Source organism: Megascapheus bottae, chromosome 22 (assembly GCF_031878675.1).
Source record: "Megascapheus bottae isolate mThoBot1 chromosome 22, mThoBot2.hap1, whole genome shotgun sequence".
NCBI classification, from domain to species: Eukaryota; Metazoa; Chordata; class Mammalia; order Rodentia; family Geomyidae; genus Megascapheus; species Megascapheus bottae.
The window spans coordinates 20670817-20690570 of record NC_143530.1 but is presented as its reverse complement, the minus strand read 5'-3'; the positions used below and the strand labels follow the sequence as shown (position 1 = coordinate 20690570).

The 19754-nt window shown below is 37.3% G+C and overlaps 1 protein-coding gene across 2 annotated transcripts in view; it reads left to right on the top strand.

The window, feature by feature from the left end:
- The window catches only part of Cdkal1 (CDKAL1 threonylcarbamoyladenosine tRNA methylthiotransferase), a 519085-nt gene that overhangs the window by 69629 nt on the left and 429702 nt on the right, over positions 1–19754 (top strand). For both annotated transcript variants that reach the window (XM_090356314.1, XM_090356316.1), the window contains exon 5: positions 9553–9637. In XM_090356314.1, coding sequence (XP_090212440.1) covers positions 9553–9637 — 85 coding nt within the window. The remainder of the gene's footprint in view (positions 1–9552; positions 9638–19754) is intronic.

Here is a 19754-nt window from a genome sequence, read left to right as displayed (position 1 = left end):
ACAACAGAAATGTGCAATTATTTATTTTGTAAAATTTTACATGACTAGTTTAAGCTAATCCTCTCAATATATATTTCTTAATTGAGAAGAATTGTAGCATTATTAGCTGCTGTATCTTATGGGAGAGAGGTGATTATTTCTTATGTTTGAATTTCAAAGCCATAATAGGATACTTGCTGGAATATAGGAATTTTAATTGTTTTCTTTCTTTGATGTCAAAGTCATTATTTTTGTTGGTTTTGAGAAAGAGTTTCACTTTGTAACTTCAGCAACCTTGAAACTTGCTAGTTAGCCCAGGGCAGCCTTGAACTTATCTCTCTTGCCTCCCTAGGGCTCGGGCTATTTGGCCTTTTTTATTTTGCTGGCTAGAATTTCTTGTACTGAACTGCATATGAGTGATGAGATTGGGCATTTTTATATTTTCTTCATCATAGGGTGAAATAATTCATTTTTCTAGCTCTAAGATTTTTTGGTAGATTTTTAAAAAATTTATTTGATGTATCTCTTTTGCCAGTTTTCTGACTTTCTTTTACTCATGAATGAGTGTTGGGCACTTTAGAGAAACTTACACTGTGAAGGGAAATTGGTTTGTTGGCTTTTAATTGGAAATAGAATTGTGAATGGATAGTGGAACAATAAAGCATCAATGCTGTCTAAGGCATAGAGTACTTAATTACACCGAAGATATTACCTGGCTTTGAGTCTACTAAATGCTAAATGTTATCTCTCAATATATGGTAATATTTGTGAATATGGTTACATATAAAAATTATTTTTTCTCTTGAATTTTAAATCAAATGTTCTTTTAGTGTGAACTTAACAAAAAAAGCTTTGTCAATATCTTTCTTAGTCTTTTCCATAAAATGTATTCTTTTTTTCCCCCTAGCTAGTCTTGAACTCAGGGCCTGAGCACTGTCCTTGGGCATTCTTAAGGATAGTGCTGTACCACTTGAGCCACAGTACCACTTCTGGGTTTTTCCTTGTATGTGGCACCGAGGAAACATACCCAGGGCTTCATGCATGCTAGGCAAACACTTTTACCAATAGGCCATGCTCCCAGCCCATAAAACGGATCCTTGTTTTACTGCTAGGGATAGGATAGTAGGGGAGAAAAATACTTCCTTGTGGTTAGAAAGCCATGTTCATATTGTACAGAACCTTCTGCTCTTCTGTGTTTATTTTTGTGGCAACTGATATATCCTGATATTGAAGAGCAGTATTTGTTTCTAGTCTCTGTTTCACAAATAAAGAAAAAACAAAATAGAAAAGGGAAATGGCATTTACAGAAGAATGACAACCATTTAGAAAGAAAAAGGAGGAATATTTCTGTTCACTCAATGCCCCATCATCCTTAAATACCCTAGTGTATGTGTCCTCTAGAGGTATCCTCCTGCAAGACATTATTATCTTAAAACACCACCCCCACCCTCACAACTAGAGTATTAATATTTAGAGAGTGTTATCATTGAATTTTGGACTTCACTGATATTGTTCCTGTAATGTCCTTTCTAGGAAGAGAATCCAGTTTGAAATCACATTTTTACATTGAGTTGTCATGTGTCTAAGATTGTTTAACCTGGCCTAGTTTCTCTCTTTTTCTTTGTATGTGTTTGGCATTATTGAAGGGTTTAGGACTGTTATTTGAATGATTGTCCCTTAATTTGGGTTGTATTTTGCTTCCCTTATGATTCATTTTATACATTGGTGTCAGGAATACCTTGAAAAAATCATGCTTTCATGGAAACAGCAGGAAAAAGAATGAAATAATTCAACAATAATACTCAACATTATGTTAGAAATGAACATTACAACCTTGGAGGGGAGTAAGTAAGAATAAGTGGGAGGAAATGAGGTAGGGGGTAACAGTGTTCAAAAAGAAGTGTACTGGGTCTGGGAACATGGCCTGTGGTAGAGTGCTTGCCTATCATTCTTGAAGCCCTGCGTTTGATTCCTCAGTGCCACATACATAGAAAAAGCCAGAAGTGATGCTGTGGCTCAAGGGGTAGAGTGCTAGCCTTGAGCAAAAAGTGTCCAAGGACAGTGCTCAGGTCCTGAGTTCAAGTCCCAGGGCTGACAAAAAATTAAAAAAAGAGTTTACTCACTATTTTGCTTATGTAACTGCAACCCCCCTGTTCATCACCTTTAGTGTGCGCGTGTATAATAAAAATGATGCTTTCATTTTCTCTGTGTCTGATCAAGAGGCCTTTGACTTGTCCCATTATTGGTCATGTTAGCTTCGATGTATTGGTTAAGGTGGGGTTCACTGGTTTTTCCATTGTGAAATTATGTTTTTCTCTTAGTAGTCAGTTTGGAATTTGTATGATGAACACTTGCTATATTGTGTGTAGGTCAGATTTCCTTTTCCTTAAAATTTTACCCTCATCTAACTCCTGTGTCTATACCTTATTGCTCTTCATCAGAAAAATCCTCTTCCCCTTTCCTGGCTTTACTAGGGAGCTTCTTTTGAAACACCCATTCTCCTTTACCCCATTATGCTCTGGCTGTAGACACTGGGCTTGTACCTTCCTTCTTCATGTCTTTCCTCTGTCCTTAATTACTTTTAGTTAGAAATATGACAGAGAGTGGATAGTGGAATGGAAAAGCCTCAATGGTAGAGTATAATGAGATAGGTACCTGATAATCTCCATTTTGCAGGGCCTCTCACCCAGACCTTTCTGTGCTCCTAAACCCTGTTCCGGGCTGTCAGCATTAGTGGATGTCTTACCCTGCTCTTACACTTTTTGCAAGATTTCTTACTTTTATGGCCACCTACCTCTACTTATTTCTCTTGCATTAATATCCTATGTTGAGTCACTATCCCATCCAGTTGCCTTTCCCATCTGGCTTGTCCTATGACATCCTCTTCCCCTTGGATGGCCTTTGGTAGGCTTCCTGAGGCTGTCTTTCCTCAACTCAGTTGCTTGTCACTTTCAGCCTCTCCTGACTGGGCCAGGAGTTTAGCCTAGTGGTAGAGTGCTTGCCTAGTATGCGCGAAGACCGGGGTTTGATTCCTTGGTTCCACATACATAGAAAAAAACCAGAAATGGTGCTGAGGCTCAGTGGTAGAGCTCTAGTCTTTAGAAAGTCCAAGGACAGTGCTCAGGCCCTGAATTCAAGCCCAGGACTGGCAAAAAAAACAAAACAAACAAACAAAAAAACTTCTGGCTTTATACTGCATTGGTATAGAAGGAAGTGAAGGCAGCCTCCTCTGGAGGCTGCACTGGAGAATATAGTTGTATTCTTAAACAGTCACCCTCCCCCCCATTTTTTTGCTATCTCACCTGCTTTTTGAAAGACCTTTTCATGAAGATAATTTATAATATTTTGAATATAAAGTTTATTATCCTGATCATCTTTGAACCTCTGACTTTTGGAAAACGATTATTGGGAGGGGTGGGGGAGAGGGAAATGGGGACAAAAACACGAGAAGGGGTATCAATGTGTGAGAAGTAATGCACCTACTATCTGGAGAATATAACTGTAACCTCTTTATACATTACAATAAAAAAGAAAAAAGTAATAAAAAGTTTATTATCCTTAGATAAAAAGACGACCATGGTTCATAATGTAATGTTGAACATGAGCTAAGAGATATTTTCTGTACTTGGTGATAAAGGCAACTAACATCCCTATACTTACCTAACTTCAGGTGAGAAATAGAGTAGATTCTACAGTCCTTAGTTCAGCCTGTAGGGCCAAAGATCAATTTTGGCTCTTCCTCTTGGCTCTTTGCTTGGTACATACACCCTTGTTCCAGCATACATCTCTTTCTATGCCTGTCTCTGCATCCATAGATGGGAATCACCACTAATTACCTCATGGGCAATGGGCTGCTGGGAGCTCAGGTGTGGCTCATACATCTGAGAATGCTATAGCAAGTGGTAGAATAATATGCACATATGGCTGATGGAATGTATCACGTAGTCAAAATTAAATATAAAGGAAATCAGTCAGGCATTTTCATCGCACTTTTACTTCTGGGCAAATTCCTTCTGACTTAAAAGACATAGAAGATATCAGCAGAGGTTTTGCTTTCGATTCCACTTTGACTCTATTATTCAGTCACCATTATTCAACCAAGCAAACCCTCCTCTATGAAGATCTGCCCATCCAATGTGCCTCTGCAACTTATTTCCACCTTCTTGATGATTTTTGAATCCTGGGTACGATAGTTCTCCCACTCCAATGCCTTCTATTTGTCATAGATGGTGACATGAGCCTCATTCACCTTCTGTGAGCTCTTTCATATATCTGCAGATGTTTGTTGTATAGTTGTGCTTGCATCTGTCACTAGTTGGTGATCTCAAAGTGGACCTGGGTGATGATGTTATCCTTTGCTCTGCTCTGCTCCTTCCTCCTTATTGCTTCTATTGATGTTACTGGTGTCACTATTTACATTAGCCTTCTAGATCAGAAACCTTCTTAGAAAGTCTTCTTTAGAGTGTCACTTATCTAGTTCTTGCTTTTTAAATTTTTTGTTGTGGGTCATGGGGCTTGAACTTGGCCTGGTCACTGTCCCTGAGCTCTTCAGCTCAGGGCTACCACCTTACCCCTGGGCCTGGGCACTGTCCCTGAACTCTTCAGCTCAAGGGTACCGCCCTACCCTTGAGCCAAGTCCCACTTCCCATTTTCTGGTAGGAGTCTTAGGTCCTTTTGTGCCTGGGCTGGCGTTGAACCTTGATCCTCAGATCTCAGCCTCCTGAGTAGCTAGGATTACAGGCGTGAGCCACCACGCCCAGCAGTTCTTGCACTTTTGAAAAGAAATATCTCTTTCCCATTGGACCCTCTGTTGTCTGATCTGTAACATCATACCTTTGGCCTCTATCATCTAGTCTCTGAAGTATAGAAATGGCCTTTATTTTATTATATTTTTAAAGGCAAGTGCTGGAGCCTCAGCCTGGATGTCTGTTGAAAAGACCCATAGGGCCTAAACCAGTGCTCCAAGAATCATCTTTTCTAGGTGAACCACGCAGATGATGCAGAACCTGCCTCTAGAAATCTGTAAAACCGCTAGATGACTGGTTTGAGGCTTGAGGGAATATTAGGCCCTACTTATCTAGAATCTAGGAAGACTTGATTTGTAGAACATGCATTCTATGTCTAAATATAGTTACTGCTAACATTTTGGTACATTTCTTACTATTTTTTAAAACCAATTTCATTTATTTTACTTTTTGATTCTGCAGTTAGAGTATATGTGCAAATTTTCATAGCATTGCTTAAATCAGAGTAGTTTTTCCCCTATGTATGGTATTTTATTTAGTGAAATTTGCTTTGTGTGTAATTGGAATAAAATATCCCAGACAAAGAAAGGCCGATGCCTTCCTTCCTTTTAGAATACCAAGATCCCCTGGAAGAAAGTCCACATTCTGCGTCAGAGCTGAACCCCCAACTTCTCCTGGAAATAATGCTCTGATTTTGACTTGTGATTACAGACCACTAATCTGTTTTTCTCCTAGTTTGGTCTTGATGCTTATTTATTAATATGCCCTCTGCCTCCTTGGTCTTGGCTCATTCATGTGTTCATGCATTCAATCATTCATTCTTCCAACAAGAGATTGGTTCTGAGGATTTAGAAAGCATTAATCTATTGAAGGACCATTTATATATGAGTTTTTGCTGGGATTTGCTACATACTCATCAGTGCCTTCCTCCTTCTGAAGAAGATAGATGCGTAAAATATCATGGGAAAGGTGAGTATAAGAATTTGCTATGGGCCGGGAGTTTGGCCTAGTGGTTAAAGTGCTTGCCTAGCATGCACAAAGACCCGGGTTCGATTCCTTGGTACCACATACATACAAAAAAGCCAGAAGTGGTGCTGAGGCTCAGGTGGTACAGCTCTAGCCTTGAGAAAGTCCAAGGACAGTGCTCAGGCCCTGAGCTCAAGCCCACGACTGGCAAAAAAAAAAAAAAAAAAGAATTTGCTATGGCTGGCTGGTAATGTGGCCTAGTGGTAGAATGCTTGTCAAGCATGTACAAAGCCTGTGTTCGATTCCTTGATACCACATACACAGAAAAGCCAGAAGTGGCGTGGTGGCTCAAATGGCAGAGTGCTAGCCTTGAGCAAAAAGTTCATGGAAAGTGCCCAGGTCCTGAATTCAAGCCCTGGGACTGGGAAAAAAAAAAAAAAAACAACCAAAATATTTGTTATGACAGGTGAGTAACACTTAGGCAGTGTGTACAGAGACCAGACCAGTGGAGATCATATGGTTCAAGCTCTTCTCTTGGTGATAATGTTTTTTTTTTAAACAGCCTTATTGCCATTCACAGTAGTTCATTCATGGAAACTGTAATGCAGTGGCATTTAGTGTAGTGATATAGTTGTGCCATAGTCAGTTTTAAACTATTTTTTTCCATACAGTGAAACTCTAGTCTTTTTCTCCTATTATCCCCTCATCCTCCCTATCACTAGTTTATTTTGTGTTCTTTGTATTTGTCTTTTCTAGACATTTTATTGCAAGAGAGACATAAAATGTGTGTTTTTCTTTCTGGCCTCTACTAGTCATGATGTTTTAAAGATCCATCCATATTTTAGTATTTCATTTATTTTTTTATGTCAAATAATATTGCATTCTGTGAATATGCTAAATTGTATGCATCTATCAGTTTGTGGACATCTGGGTTATTTTCAGCTTTTGGCTCTTAGGAATAATATTGGCACAGGCACTGATATACCTAGTAAGCACAAGGCCTGTATTCTCATGTTGATCACCACAACACTTAGCTACATAATAATTTGTTGGTAGTTACTGTTGGAGCTTTGTCAGTTATCTTTTGCTTTAATGAAAAAAAAAATTTCCTTCAAGTAGTTCAAGCTGATTCATGGTCGTTCCTCACCTTATTTCCATGGCATAATAAGTGCATCTGTTTTAAAAGGCCAGCTTCTGATAGAGTAATCTCCAAGAAACATCTTGGAGCTCTCTATTCAGTCAGAGGCTCACTACATATTCTTCTACACTGGAACTGTGTGACTTAGCTGACTGCCTGAAGGCCAGGTCTTTACCTGAGAATTTCAGACTCATATTTTTACATTCTCTTCTTGAATCTTCATTCCCATCTTCTTCTCTCTTCTCCTTCTTCCTCATCTTCCTGCCATTTGAACCCAATGGAATGATCAATGAAATCTCAATATTAATTCATTGGTCAAAACTTTTTATTTTTTCTTTTATTAGTTTCAAAAATTACTTTTCAGCCTGCATCTTAAGGGGCTTTTAAATTCTCTTATTAAAGTTTGCTCCATTCTCCCAAGTTTTTAAGGGGCTCTTTCAGTGATTTGTATTGGGTAAATAAACTTCTTGGGTATGATTAAGTGTAATGGACACTGTAACTGTTTGGACTTGCCTTCCAGTGTTCTGTGGTAAAAAGAAAAAACTCTCAAAAAATGCTGTTGGGTCCAAAGCAATCAAACTCCCCCTTTAGTTTTGTTCTTTGTGAGCTTTTATTTCTGTCAGCCTGCCTACCTTCCTATTTGAAAGCTATGAATAGACCCTTTTATTGTTATGTGTTGCTTCTCTGGTTGATTTTCGAATGGAACAGTTGTGTAAGATCAGAGTCTTGTTTAGCCAGCAAGTGTTGAAGTGAACCATGCAGAAGTCTGCCGGGAGTGGGAAGATTTGGGGGCGGGGATCTCTCTATGTTTTGGGATACTAATGCCATATTAATTATTTTTTCTTTCATGTCTTCATTGATTACAGAAGACCAAAAACTGACACGTTCATAATCTTGGGAATTTTACATAATAGCTAAAGAGTTACTTTTTGAAGCCTGATTATTAGTGTTTTTTGAAATATCATGAGACACCCTCAAGGCCATGTACAACTTCTTGGTTTTGTCTGTGGTTATTATCTGCATTATTCTTGATCAAGAGGCCGGGAGCCACTAATGAGGCGTGCTAATTTCCTTAAATTCAGACTGTGGAGTCAGTTTGTCTGGATGTCTAATCTTCACCCACCCTTTTACTGGGTAATTTTAGGCAAGTCCGTTTTCCTTTTAAGCTTTAGATTTCTTCTCTGTAAAATTGTAATCAAAATGAGCCCACCTCAAATTGGGAGGATTACATGAGAAGTTAATGGGATATGCTCTGCTGACTGCTGGACACAGACTCTGCTTAGTAATGTTAGTGATTATCATGAGTGCTAATCAGATTTTTATTACCTGAGCCTGACTGTCAATTTCTGGTCTATGTAAGGAAGTAATTTAGAAAGTAAGCAAGTTTCAATGTAAACAAATCCTTTGTGTCTCTTTCCTCACACTCAAAGTGGGTGGCTTGTTGCTGAGCATCATTCTCTTGGTTCAGTGAGCACAGCTTTTCTCTGAGAGAGAAGTCCTTAGAAGGTGCATGGTCACTGTTCATGATGGAGTATACTAGGATGCGGGTTACATTCTCTTATAAGAAAGGAAGCCCATGACTCTAAGCACTCTGGGAAAGGAAATTAATAAAAAACTTTAAAAAGCTTATTAGTTTAAAGAACAAAAAGTAATAAATACATGCTTTTAAAATTTGAAAAGCAGAGGTGGAGATAAATGAAGAATTTTTGGGTCTTCTTTTCAGGATTAAAAGTAGGAGAAAGAATATAAAAGGAATCCATGAGTACTACATTGGAGGACAACTGAAGTTTCATCTTTTGAGGATGTAGGCACCTCAGTCTCATGGATGCCTGTAGACGTTGTCTTTACCTAGAGTAGGGTGTCTCTTTGCCTAGAGATACTCTAGTGGCCAAGTCATTTACTACTGGTAATGAGCTGCATGTTGTTTTATTAGAGGCATAAGGACTTGGCAGGCAGATCTCCAGTTTGAGTATATCAAACTGACTTAGGTATGCTTTTTAAAATACATCCTCTCACCCCTCCTCCATGTAGTGTTCTACAATTGTTGTGAACATGATTGTAATGTCCTGCCCTCACAAGCACTGATGCAGATTTGACAGTGTTGATGTCATCTTAGAGCCTTAAATGTGCTGGTAAGGTCTGAATCACATAGAATCAGTGTTACTTGTTAAGGAAAGCAGATTAGTTTTAGCATTTTATATATTTGTAAATTCATTTTAATAACATGAATTGAGATTATTTCTTGCATTGCCAGTGAGTTTTACTGTACAGTAATATTTAATCAAATTGTTGATTGGAGTAAGAGGGTCACTTTGAGGTAAGTTAAGGCAGACAGGCTGCATTTTTAGTGAGACTAATCAGCATATTTAGAAGACTATTCAGCATATACTGTTATTAATGTTTGAAAATATTATGAAAATCCAAAAAAGGGTAATGAATTTTATATTCAAAGGTAAGATTGGGCCAATTTAAATTTAGTTTTGGGAAATTATTAGATAATACTCATACACTTTAAAAATATCATAGCACACACATTATTGTATTTATTATTCATGAAGATTTCCATGGTGATGCAGTTGCCTACTATAATAGAATTGATATTTGCGTATCTCTGACAGTGCTTTCCCCTCACACTCAGCAACCCATGCATCTAGGTAAGCACTTGGGTAGTTTTGATTTAGTTAAATGTGGTGTTTTAACTTTTCATCTATTTTTTTCAATTAGAAAATGCATCAGAGGCAGATTTATGGCTCCTGAATAGTTGCACTGTGAAAAACCCAGCTGAAGACCACTTTAGGAACTCAATCAAGTAAGTGAAAGGTTTTTATTCTTTCATTTTTCTTTAATCAAAGTATGAATTCATATAAACTGTAGCCTTTAAATATTCATAATATCAATATAAACAGTTGACATTAAAAATGTAACTTTGATTTCTGAGATGCTATTTTGGCCTTGTCTGTTGAAAAATGAAGCTTTAATGAGGATGTTTGTATTGTGTTTGAGGGTTTGTGAACTTAGCCAGTAACTGATTTGAATTGTCAGGTATTAACTCTGTGCTGTTCTAAGTGATTACAGGGCATAGTGTTAGGTTACTTGGTGCAACTTTCTCCTCTTTTCTCCCTCTACCCATACCATCTGCTTCCTCTGGGTCTGGGATGCCTGAGCTAGAAGGTATTTAACAGTAAATAACTGGCATTTATGTTCTTGTCTCTTGCTTTGTTCCCTTAGGGGAAGTAGAATTAGTCATCTGCTCTTCTCATCCACTTTGTTACATAACTCAGTCTATGAACTATTTCCTCATTCTGTATAGCTTCTATAACACATTGGTATCTTTTCATTGGTACTTATACCCAGATCCAGTCTGTTTTCTTTTTTCTCTTACCTTCCCAATCAGACCTCTTAAGATGCTCCTACCTTTTTTTAACTTCTTTCTTCCCCTTCTTAAGTTTGTTGTGAAGTGTACACTAATATGGGTGGTTTAAATAATCATAACAGACTTAACACTTGCCTATAGACTTCACAACATAAGAAATACAATATCATATACAATATAAATACACTATAATATAAATAAGAAATATACGTCTTTATCCTTTATGAGTTATTCCTTCTCTGTATTAATAAATTCACTCTCTAATAAGTGTTTTTACAACCCATATGTTGTTTAGCCTTATCTTGGACGTCCTTTATTGGACTTGGACTGATGTGTTTTTCTTTTCCTCAGCATTATAATTTCAGATTTGTCCATTTTGTTGAATATAAAACAGATGGCTATTTATAGTAATTCAAGGAATGAATTTGCTGCAGTTTTATTGGTAGTGTTTTAGTTTTTCCCCCGTGCTTCACTTTTATGCATGCTGTGTCATGAGCACTGTTGCTGTGAATATTTTAAGCATTTGAGGATGTGTAGTGGTTATAAGTATGTGCAGATTCTGCCAAGACAGTCTCCTCACCTGCAGTAAGTGTGTGGTTTGCTGTGCTCTGTTATTTTCAATGTGAGATACCAGGATTATAAGTTTTTAAAGGTCTGTTGGTGAAGAGGGTTTTCTTGAAGTTTAAACTGGTGTTTTTCTGATCTATATTGAGGTTGAACATCATTGGCCATTTGGCTTAAAAAAACTTGTTTTGTGAAATGGCTTTCTAGGTCTTTTTTCTTTTCTAACGTTTGATCTTTCGTTTTATTTCTGGGTAGCTTCTATACTAATGCTTAAAAAATTTTTTTATTGTAGGGGTAATGTATAGAGGGGTTGCAGTTACATACTCCAAGTAGTGGGTGCATTCCTTCTCACACATTGATACCCCGTCTCATGGTTTTTGCCCCCATTTCCTTCTCCCCACTTGTTTTCTAGGTCTTTGCCCATTTTACTATTGAGTTAAAATATTTATCACGCAAATTTATGTGAATTCTCTATACTACACCTCAGCTGTTATACTTGTTGACTATCATTTCCCATTATGGCTCATTTTACTTTCTTTTATGGAACCTTGTGTTTTGAAAAATTTTAAGTCTTTTCCATTATCATGTATTAATTATAATGACATTTTTTGATGAAAGGAAATTCTGTTAGGAAATTGAGCAATCTTTTTTTTTATGTATGTACAAAAAGTTTCCCCTCATGCATTTAGGTTTCTAATCCATATGAAATTGAGATTTTCTGTTTAGATAGACCATTTCTACAGTGTCATAACTTCACCCACTCTAACACTGTCCTCCATCCTATGACTTTGTAGCTATCTTTGTAGTTTTCATTATTCTCTTTTTTATACATGAACGTAAAATACTTTGTTCAACTACTTCCTTATTCACCCTTTTTGTTTGTCTTCTCCCCTTCCCTCCAATAACTTTCCTCCATTCAAGCCTGTTTTACTTTGCTGTGATTCATTTGTCACTTTTTGTTAGTATGTTAGTATGTCTTTCAGATGTGTATGTAATATACACATATGCTATATCCACATTTAAAACACTTCAGATGTGCATACATTGTATTTTGGTCAAAATAACCCTCTGTATTTCTTTTTCTTCTCCCATAGCAGATCCCCTATTGATCAACAACTCTCCATAAGATTTTTTTTTAATTTTTATTTATTTTTTAAAATATTTTTTATTGTAATTAATAAAAGGGTTACATGATATTTGTCAGATAGAAGGTGCATTAATTCACATACATTGATACCCTTTCACATGTCTTGGTCTCCGTTACCCTCCCTCCCACCCCCCCCCCTCTTGGTTTTCCCCCCTTCCCTGTCCAATTTCAACTAACCAAATACAAATGTATCCAATATATCAGATAACAAAGTGAGATATTAGAAAAAATCATATTAAGCGAAGTAAGCCAGACTCAAAGAAACTTAGGCTCAATGGTTTCCCTCATTCATCATAACTAGTAGAAACCTTGGGCTCTACTAGCAGAGATTTGCAATAGAGCAAAACCTTGATACATAAGGCCATATAGTATGAAGCTAATTGAATGGACCTCGAGGATATTGAAACAAAAGCCATATAATGAATGATTTTGCTGTCCTTAATGTGCTATGTTATCTCTCATCTCTTTTGCTGTTTCTTGGTTATCTCATATTGTCCATAAGATTTCTTATACTGTCTTCATTTATAGTTGAAATATGTTTAAATTATTTATCCTTCTGTTTTTTCTCTCTTCTTCCTCCCATCTTTCTATATAGTCCCATAGTTAGAATCTTGCTCTATGTAAATAAAAATAACTTATGAGGCCAGGAATTTAGCCTAGTATTGTACCTGGCATACAGGAAGATGTGGATTCGATTCCTCAGTACCACATACATAGAAAAAAGCTGGAAGTGGTGCTATGGCTAAGTGGTAGACCACTAGCCTTGAGAAAGCCCAAGGGCAGTGTTCAAGCCGTAAGTTCAAGCCTCAGGACTGGCAAAAACAAACGAACGTGTACATATATATATACACGTAGATGTCTTTAAGTCTAGCTTCCACATATGTGCACAAAGATGATATTTGGCTTACCTTACTTAATATAGTTTTCTCTAATTCCAATCATTTTCCTGAAAATAGCATGTTTTTTTTTTTTTTTTTTTTTTTTTTTTTCCAGTCGAGGGGCTTGAACTCAGGGCCTGAGTGCTGTCCTTGGACTTTTCTCAAGGCTAGAGCTCTACCACTTGAGCCACAGTACCACTTTTTCTCTATGTATGTGGTACCAAGGAATAGACCCTGGACCTTTGTGCATGCTGGGCAAGCACTCTACCACTAGGCTAAACTCCTGGTCCCACATGGTTTCATTTCTCCTTATAGCTGTGTAATATTCTGTGGCATATATATGTGCCATATCGTTTTTAGCTATTCATCAGTTGTTGGGTACTTGTGCTGTTTCTACTGCTTGGCTGTTGTCTTATTTATTTAGGTGTCTTCTCACTTGTTGTGCCTGACAAAGGAAAACCAAGTGGAATAGTTCCCAAGCTGAGTATTATTTTACATTAAATCTTTCTACATATTCACCTGCTCTACCTCTCCCTTCAGTTTCCTCTTTTATGCATTGTGTATTTTTTATTTTGTTAATTTTCTCATGAGAATGAGGTAAACTTTAAATTCAAGGAGAGTACTATTGTGTATTGCTTCCTCTTGCCCCAAATCAAAGATTAAAAATAGCAAGGTGGGCGTGTCTTTTCCTAAGGTGGGAGCAAATGCCTTCACTTTGCCATTCTTTTTCTTTTGATGCTGAGGATTGAAACCAGGCCCTTGAGTGTGTAGATCAGGTGCTATACCACTGAAGTGTACCCCAGTCCTGTCCTCAGTCTCCATTTTTATCATTTTTGAACATCTGCTTTTCCTTTTTCTAGTATATTCTTAGTATTGAATAGTTGTCTCAGTTCATTTAGTCTCTCAAGCCACCAAAGAAGAATTCGGAGGAATTTCTGTCTTTCCATGAGTATTAGACTCCCATTGACTTAGATAAAGAAATAATTCCTGTGCATTTGTGACAAGACAGCCATGGAATTAATTTTTTTGCTACTAAAACTTTTTTCCTAGAATTTTTCTCAGTATGCTGTTTAGATTGATAAAAGAGTAAAACTTTTAAGTTGCAAAAATAGAAGTAACGAGGATGTTGGATTGACTGTTGAACTTTGATATCTTAAATGTTATTGCCTGTACTAATTTAGAAAACTGCACTAACGAGTCCATGTGTCCTGATGGCAGCTATTGTATGCACACTATTTCCTTTTAGGCATCTGTCAGTGGCCCTGACCTTATTTTATCCATTATACTAATTTGAGCTAGACAATATGGCCTTTAACTTGCGGGGTTTTTAAGTAAATGAAAAAGATCAAAAGTGTAAAAAAAATAAAAATTTTCTCCTAATGAGAGTATCAAATGAAAAAAAAAATCCTTTGACTGGTGCTTTATAGAAATGTGGGATCTTTTCCATGCCACCTAAAGGAGGTCAGTCAGAGGCTGGTAAAAATAAACACATCTTGTGTGTTCTATATAAATGACAGGAAGAATAGCCAGCTTGCTTTGATCATAGACTGGCAACCTCTGTGTGACCTTGTATGTTATTAACCCAAATGGGGCACTGTGGTTTAACCATCCTGATAGTGGGTAGCCAAGAGTCTTTCTGTCTTTGAGCTGCTTAGGCCTGCAGAAATAAAGCAATACTAAAGGAATGGGTTAGATATCCAAGGAAAATTACTTGTAAGACAAATTAAAAATAAAGGGGAGAAATGGGTACAAAAGAAGGTGTTTGGAACAGAGGCTACCTGCTTTATAAAGTAAAGCTCTTTAGGAGATACTCTGTTGAGCAAAAATGAATTGGTAGGTTTTCATTCCTGTAGTGAAAATATTGTTTTCTGTGGATTTATCTTTGCTTCATAAATTGAGGTTGGAGAGAGATATAAAAGTATTATTTCAATCAGAATGTCTAAAATAAATTGCCTTAAAATCTGACTTAACAGTAGAGAAGTATTTGCCTTTTCAGTTAGTAATTAATTATATAGTTTAAAATAAAATAAAAAATCCCATTGATTTTGTTAACTAGATGCACTAATAATTGGTTTATTGTGCACACACACACACACACACACACACACACACACACTTACCCTTCCTGGGTTGTAGGGCTTGAACTCTGGGCTTTGTCCCTGAGCTCTTCAGCTCAAGGCTACCACCCTACCCCTTGAGTCACAGGGCCAATTTCGGTTTTCTAGTGGTTAATTGGAGACAAGAGTCTCACTGACTTTAGAGTCTTTGAACTGTGATCCTCAGATCTCATCCTCCAGAGTAGCTAGGATTACAGTTGTGAGCCAGTGCACCTGGCAATTTATTATATTTTTAACCAAGCATTTTCATTTAATTTAAAAATTTTTAAAAACTTTGGTATTAGAATATTAAAAACACACTGATTTTTATTTGACTTTTCGCCATCAATCAATTGACTGACACAAGTTATTTTGAACTACTCTTGTTTTGTAATAATTGCTTGAGGTGTAGGTTATTTCACCTTTTCTACCTGTGTACAGTGGGTTGGACTGAGACCTAGCTTCATGTTATTGTGGGGAGTAGCAGGAGCTGGTCCAGTGAGTCACAGCGTGCTACCAGGCATATGTGGTTACTCCAGTCACTGCCCATCTCAAGTGGCCTTCTGCGTGGGAAGTCCCTTAGAACATTGCATCATTTGACTTCAATGTCTTAGTTATCAGCTGTTGGTTAACAGGATTTTACTTTTTCTAAAATCATGCGGTGTTTACATTGATTTAAAATTGCCCTAACAGTTCTCACTTACCTAGGTTTAGAAACCATCCATAGGCTGAAATCTCTATTTTGACCCTTATGTATCCCAGTGCTTTCTGGGCTCCTCTGTGTATATGACTATGGGCACCTGAAACCACCATGTCAGAACCTTTTCCTGTCTACTTCATTTTTGGGGGAGAATGGCAGGGTGGTTGAAATAGTCTTGTTATATACTCCAAGTTGGTCTCAAACTCCTGATCCTCCTTCTTGAGCCTCTCAAGTACTTGGATAACAGTTTCTGCCTACCTAGTAGGGCTTTTGTTTTTGCTTTTGTTTTTTCCTGCTCTGTCCTGGGCTTGAAGTCAGGGCCTGGGCACTGACCCAGAGCTATTTTGCTCAAGGCTAGTACTCTATTACATTGAGCCACAGTGCCATTTCTGGTTTTCTGTTGATTAAGTGGAGATAACTGTCTCAAGGACTTTGCTTCCCAGGCTGGCATTGAACTATGATCCTGAGTAGGATTACAGGAGTGAGCTGCCTGGCCTCCGAATATTGTTGTTGTTGTTGTTGTTTTCTTTTTCCTTTTTTTTTTTTTTTTCCAGTCCTGGGCTTGAGCTCAGGGCCTGAGCACTGTCCTTGGACTTTCTCAAGGCTAGAGCTCTACCACTTGAGTCTGAGTACCACTTCCGGCTTTTTTCTCTGTATGTGGTACCAAGGAATTGAACCTGGGTCTTTATGCATGCTAGGTAAGCACTCTACCACTAGGCCAAACTCCCGGCCCGTGTTGTTGTTGTTGTTGTTTTAAACTAGAACTGCCTATCTTCTTTGGTTGTTGTTTCCCTTTCTTCTTTCCCTTCAACCCATCTATGGTGGTCCCTCTTCCCCCTTTCTCATGCCCAGGGTTATTTGTGTCATGTTGCTTATGTTGGGATAAATGTTCTTCCTGGGAGCTTCAGCGAGTGTAATCCTGTGTTTTACTAACTATAATTAACTCAGTGTGCCCTTTGAACTAAACCTGATCGCCCCATTCCTGTGCTACTGTTTAGTTATCACCCTTTTTATGATATACTCTTAATATTATAGTGAGGTTTTAGTTTGTTCTTAGCTTTCCTTCCCTATTTCATACTTTCCCCTCTAGCCCCATCCCCTTTTCTTCATATATTTTTTATTGTAATTAATAGAAGGGTTACATTATATTCACCAGGTAGAAGGTGCATTACTTCACAAACATTGATACCCTTTCTCATGTCTTGGTCCCCATTTCCCTCTCCCCACCCCGCCCCTCCTTTTGTTTTCCTCCTTCCTTATCCTATTTCAAATAACCAAATAAACATATATACAATGTATTAGATAACAAGGTAAAATGCTATAACAATATGAGATAACCAAGGGACAGCAAAAGAGATGAGAGATTACATGGTACATTAAGGACAATAATCACTCATTGTATGGCTTTTGTTTCTTATTTTGTTCCTAGTTACAAGATAAATATATTGTTTCTTATTATAGGAAGGTTTAAAAAATGTTTCTTTCATATCTTTTTTTTGTTTTTATTTTTTCAATTTAATTTTCAGGGTGATGTAGAGATGGGTTACAGTTATATACCTAAGGTTGTGAATATATTTCTTCTCAAACATTGTTACTTCCTGCATATCTCTTTCTTTGGTACTCTTCCTCAAAGTTTTATTCTCACTCCCCAACTATAAAATTTTTCAAGCATGTGTTCATTTGCCTATGATGTCATTGCCCAGTGTCCTCTTTCCTTTTCACAAATGTATGTACTGCTTCTGTACTTGTAACTATCCTCCCTTACTCCATGTTAATCCTGCCTAGCTCATTCCTAATGTGAGAGGTAGTATCATCCATGAGGTCATTTCCTTTTGAACCCCTTCTCTTGCCTCCAGAGACTGAGCTTCCTTTTGATCTCATACAAACTTTTACTGTCACATATCACATTTTATTCATATTCCTATTTGTCTACTTACTTGCTAGACTGTAGGTTTAAGATCAGGGTGGGGATCTCAGGAAAAATCCCCAAAGTAGCTTATGGATCCCTTGTCAGGGACAGATTGTCTATTTGCAAAATAGGAAAGTACATCCTAATCTTAAATGTTTTAAGGCATTTGTGATGCCTTGCATGTTTTGTTTTGTTTAGACTAGTAACAAGGCATCTTCAGGTGAGGTTAAAAACAACAACAACAACAACAACTAGTATTTGTCTCTAAAGGTATGATTTCTTACCCGAGGAAAAGTGTGAATATCTGAGAATAACTCGGCTCTCTTGAAATAGTCATCTGGTCACACTGCCAAGAACTTTCTCTCCCCTCTAAACCAAAGAAGCCAGCTCTAGGATTGTGACCCGCTGGGATAATGAAGCATCTTTTCTTGAGTCTGAGGGTTGAAAAAGTGCATTAAAAACTTGATAGTATTTGATCTTGGCATATAGAACTTATTTGTGACTCTTCCTTTGCTTTTGGAGAACAGAGTTTAACATCCATCATTCTGTCATTACATCAGCAAAAGATTATTAAATTTATCATCTATGTTAAATTACAACTCATGTAATTGATGCAAGTATATCAGTAGCATGACACTGCCTTACATGTGAGTGTCAAAATGTCTAGTTTTGAAGAATGAACAAAAAACCTTCACATATACCACAGAACTGGAGAGACAAATTAGCCAGCTATTGTGGGGAGAGAAATGGAAGTGTTGAGAGGGATCTTGTAAGAGTGAAACAGATCTTAGGGATAACTCTTTTTTACTGAGGTATCACTGACCTCTGCACAGTGTCTGGGTAAATAATTAACATTGACTCACTGAATAGGACCAAAAGCCAATCTGACAAAAGCCAACTATCTTTCCACAAGTTGTTTAGGTATCAGTTCTTGTTACCATCAACCATATGTGAATTGCTATATCCACATTTATTTATGTATGTCAATATTCTGTTTTTCTGGGACTTTGGATTTCCCTCATGAGCTACTTTAGAGTTCATAATGGTATTATCAATAAGGTTTTTGGAAACATGAAAATGGTTTTGTTCATTCTTAAAGTGAGAGTTATGAAAGTGCACAGAGGATTTTCATGGGCTCATCTCCTGACTATGGAAAGGCATGAAAATACCTGGGAAAGGAGGCAGAAACTAATCATGTGACCTACTGTTCTAGTGAGACATTTGATTGGAAATAAATTAGAAAGTGTATTTTCAAATTGAATTCATGGTTAGCTTTTTAAAGGTAAGGAATAAGCTTGCCAGTTAAACGATTAATAACTTAATTTACAACTCAGGAACATAAAAGCACTTCAAAGGTAGTAAATCATTTTGAAATGCAAAACTGAGTTTGGTAGTTATCTTAGATCTTTTTGGAGAACAGTATTTTGCATATTTCATGATTACTGGTACATCAACAGTTGCTTTGTTTTTGCCATTTTATGCAAGAGAGTGAGTGAAAGAGGTCAGTGTATTATGTACCAGCAGCAGCTGGCCAATAGCACTGAATACTTATGTAATTAAATATATGTGTTGGCTGTCCTCCTAACAACTCTGTAGGTGGAGAGTCCTGAAAGCATGCAGAAACTTGCCTGAGCAGGATTAAAGGAGAAATCAACAGGGTCTAAACTCCTTTCAGCCTAGAGAGATTTCCTATTGTTTTGATTTGAAAGATTTTCTACTTATTCTTGGTGTGTGTGTGTGTGTGTGTGTGTGTGTGTGTGTGTGTGTGTGTAACAGCAGAGGAAAAAAATGACTTTTTCCTCTCCTTTTCTTATCTTTATTGCATGCTCTTAAGTGCAACAAGCAAAATTAAAAAAAATTAGTGTCTTCATAGTGTTAATAACTGAAAATAAATGAAACTAAAGGCCACATTTCCTTCAAACATATATATTACTGTAGTATAAAAAACTAATTGTTCCTTACCTATTTATGGTTGGCCATGTTAATGAGACTGTGATTACTGCAGATGCCATTTTAGCATGATCCTTCAAAATTGGATAGGGGTGGCAGTTGAAGGAGAATTAAAATCTATAGGTACTTCTTTTCACCCACTGCTTTTGTCCTAAGTTAGGAGGCCTCCTGACCCTATCATACCATTAAGACTGAGGAGGGAGGAGGCAGCAATGTTGGATAAGAAATGTACTTATTACCTCACGTATGTAACTGTAACCCCTCTGTACATCACCTTGATAATAAAATAAAAGACAATGGCACCTTCTC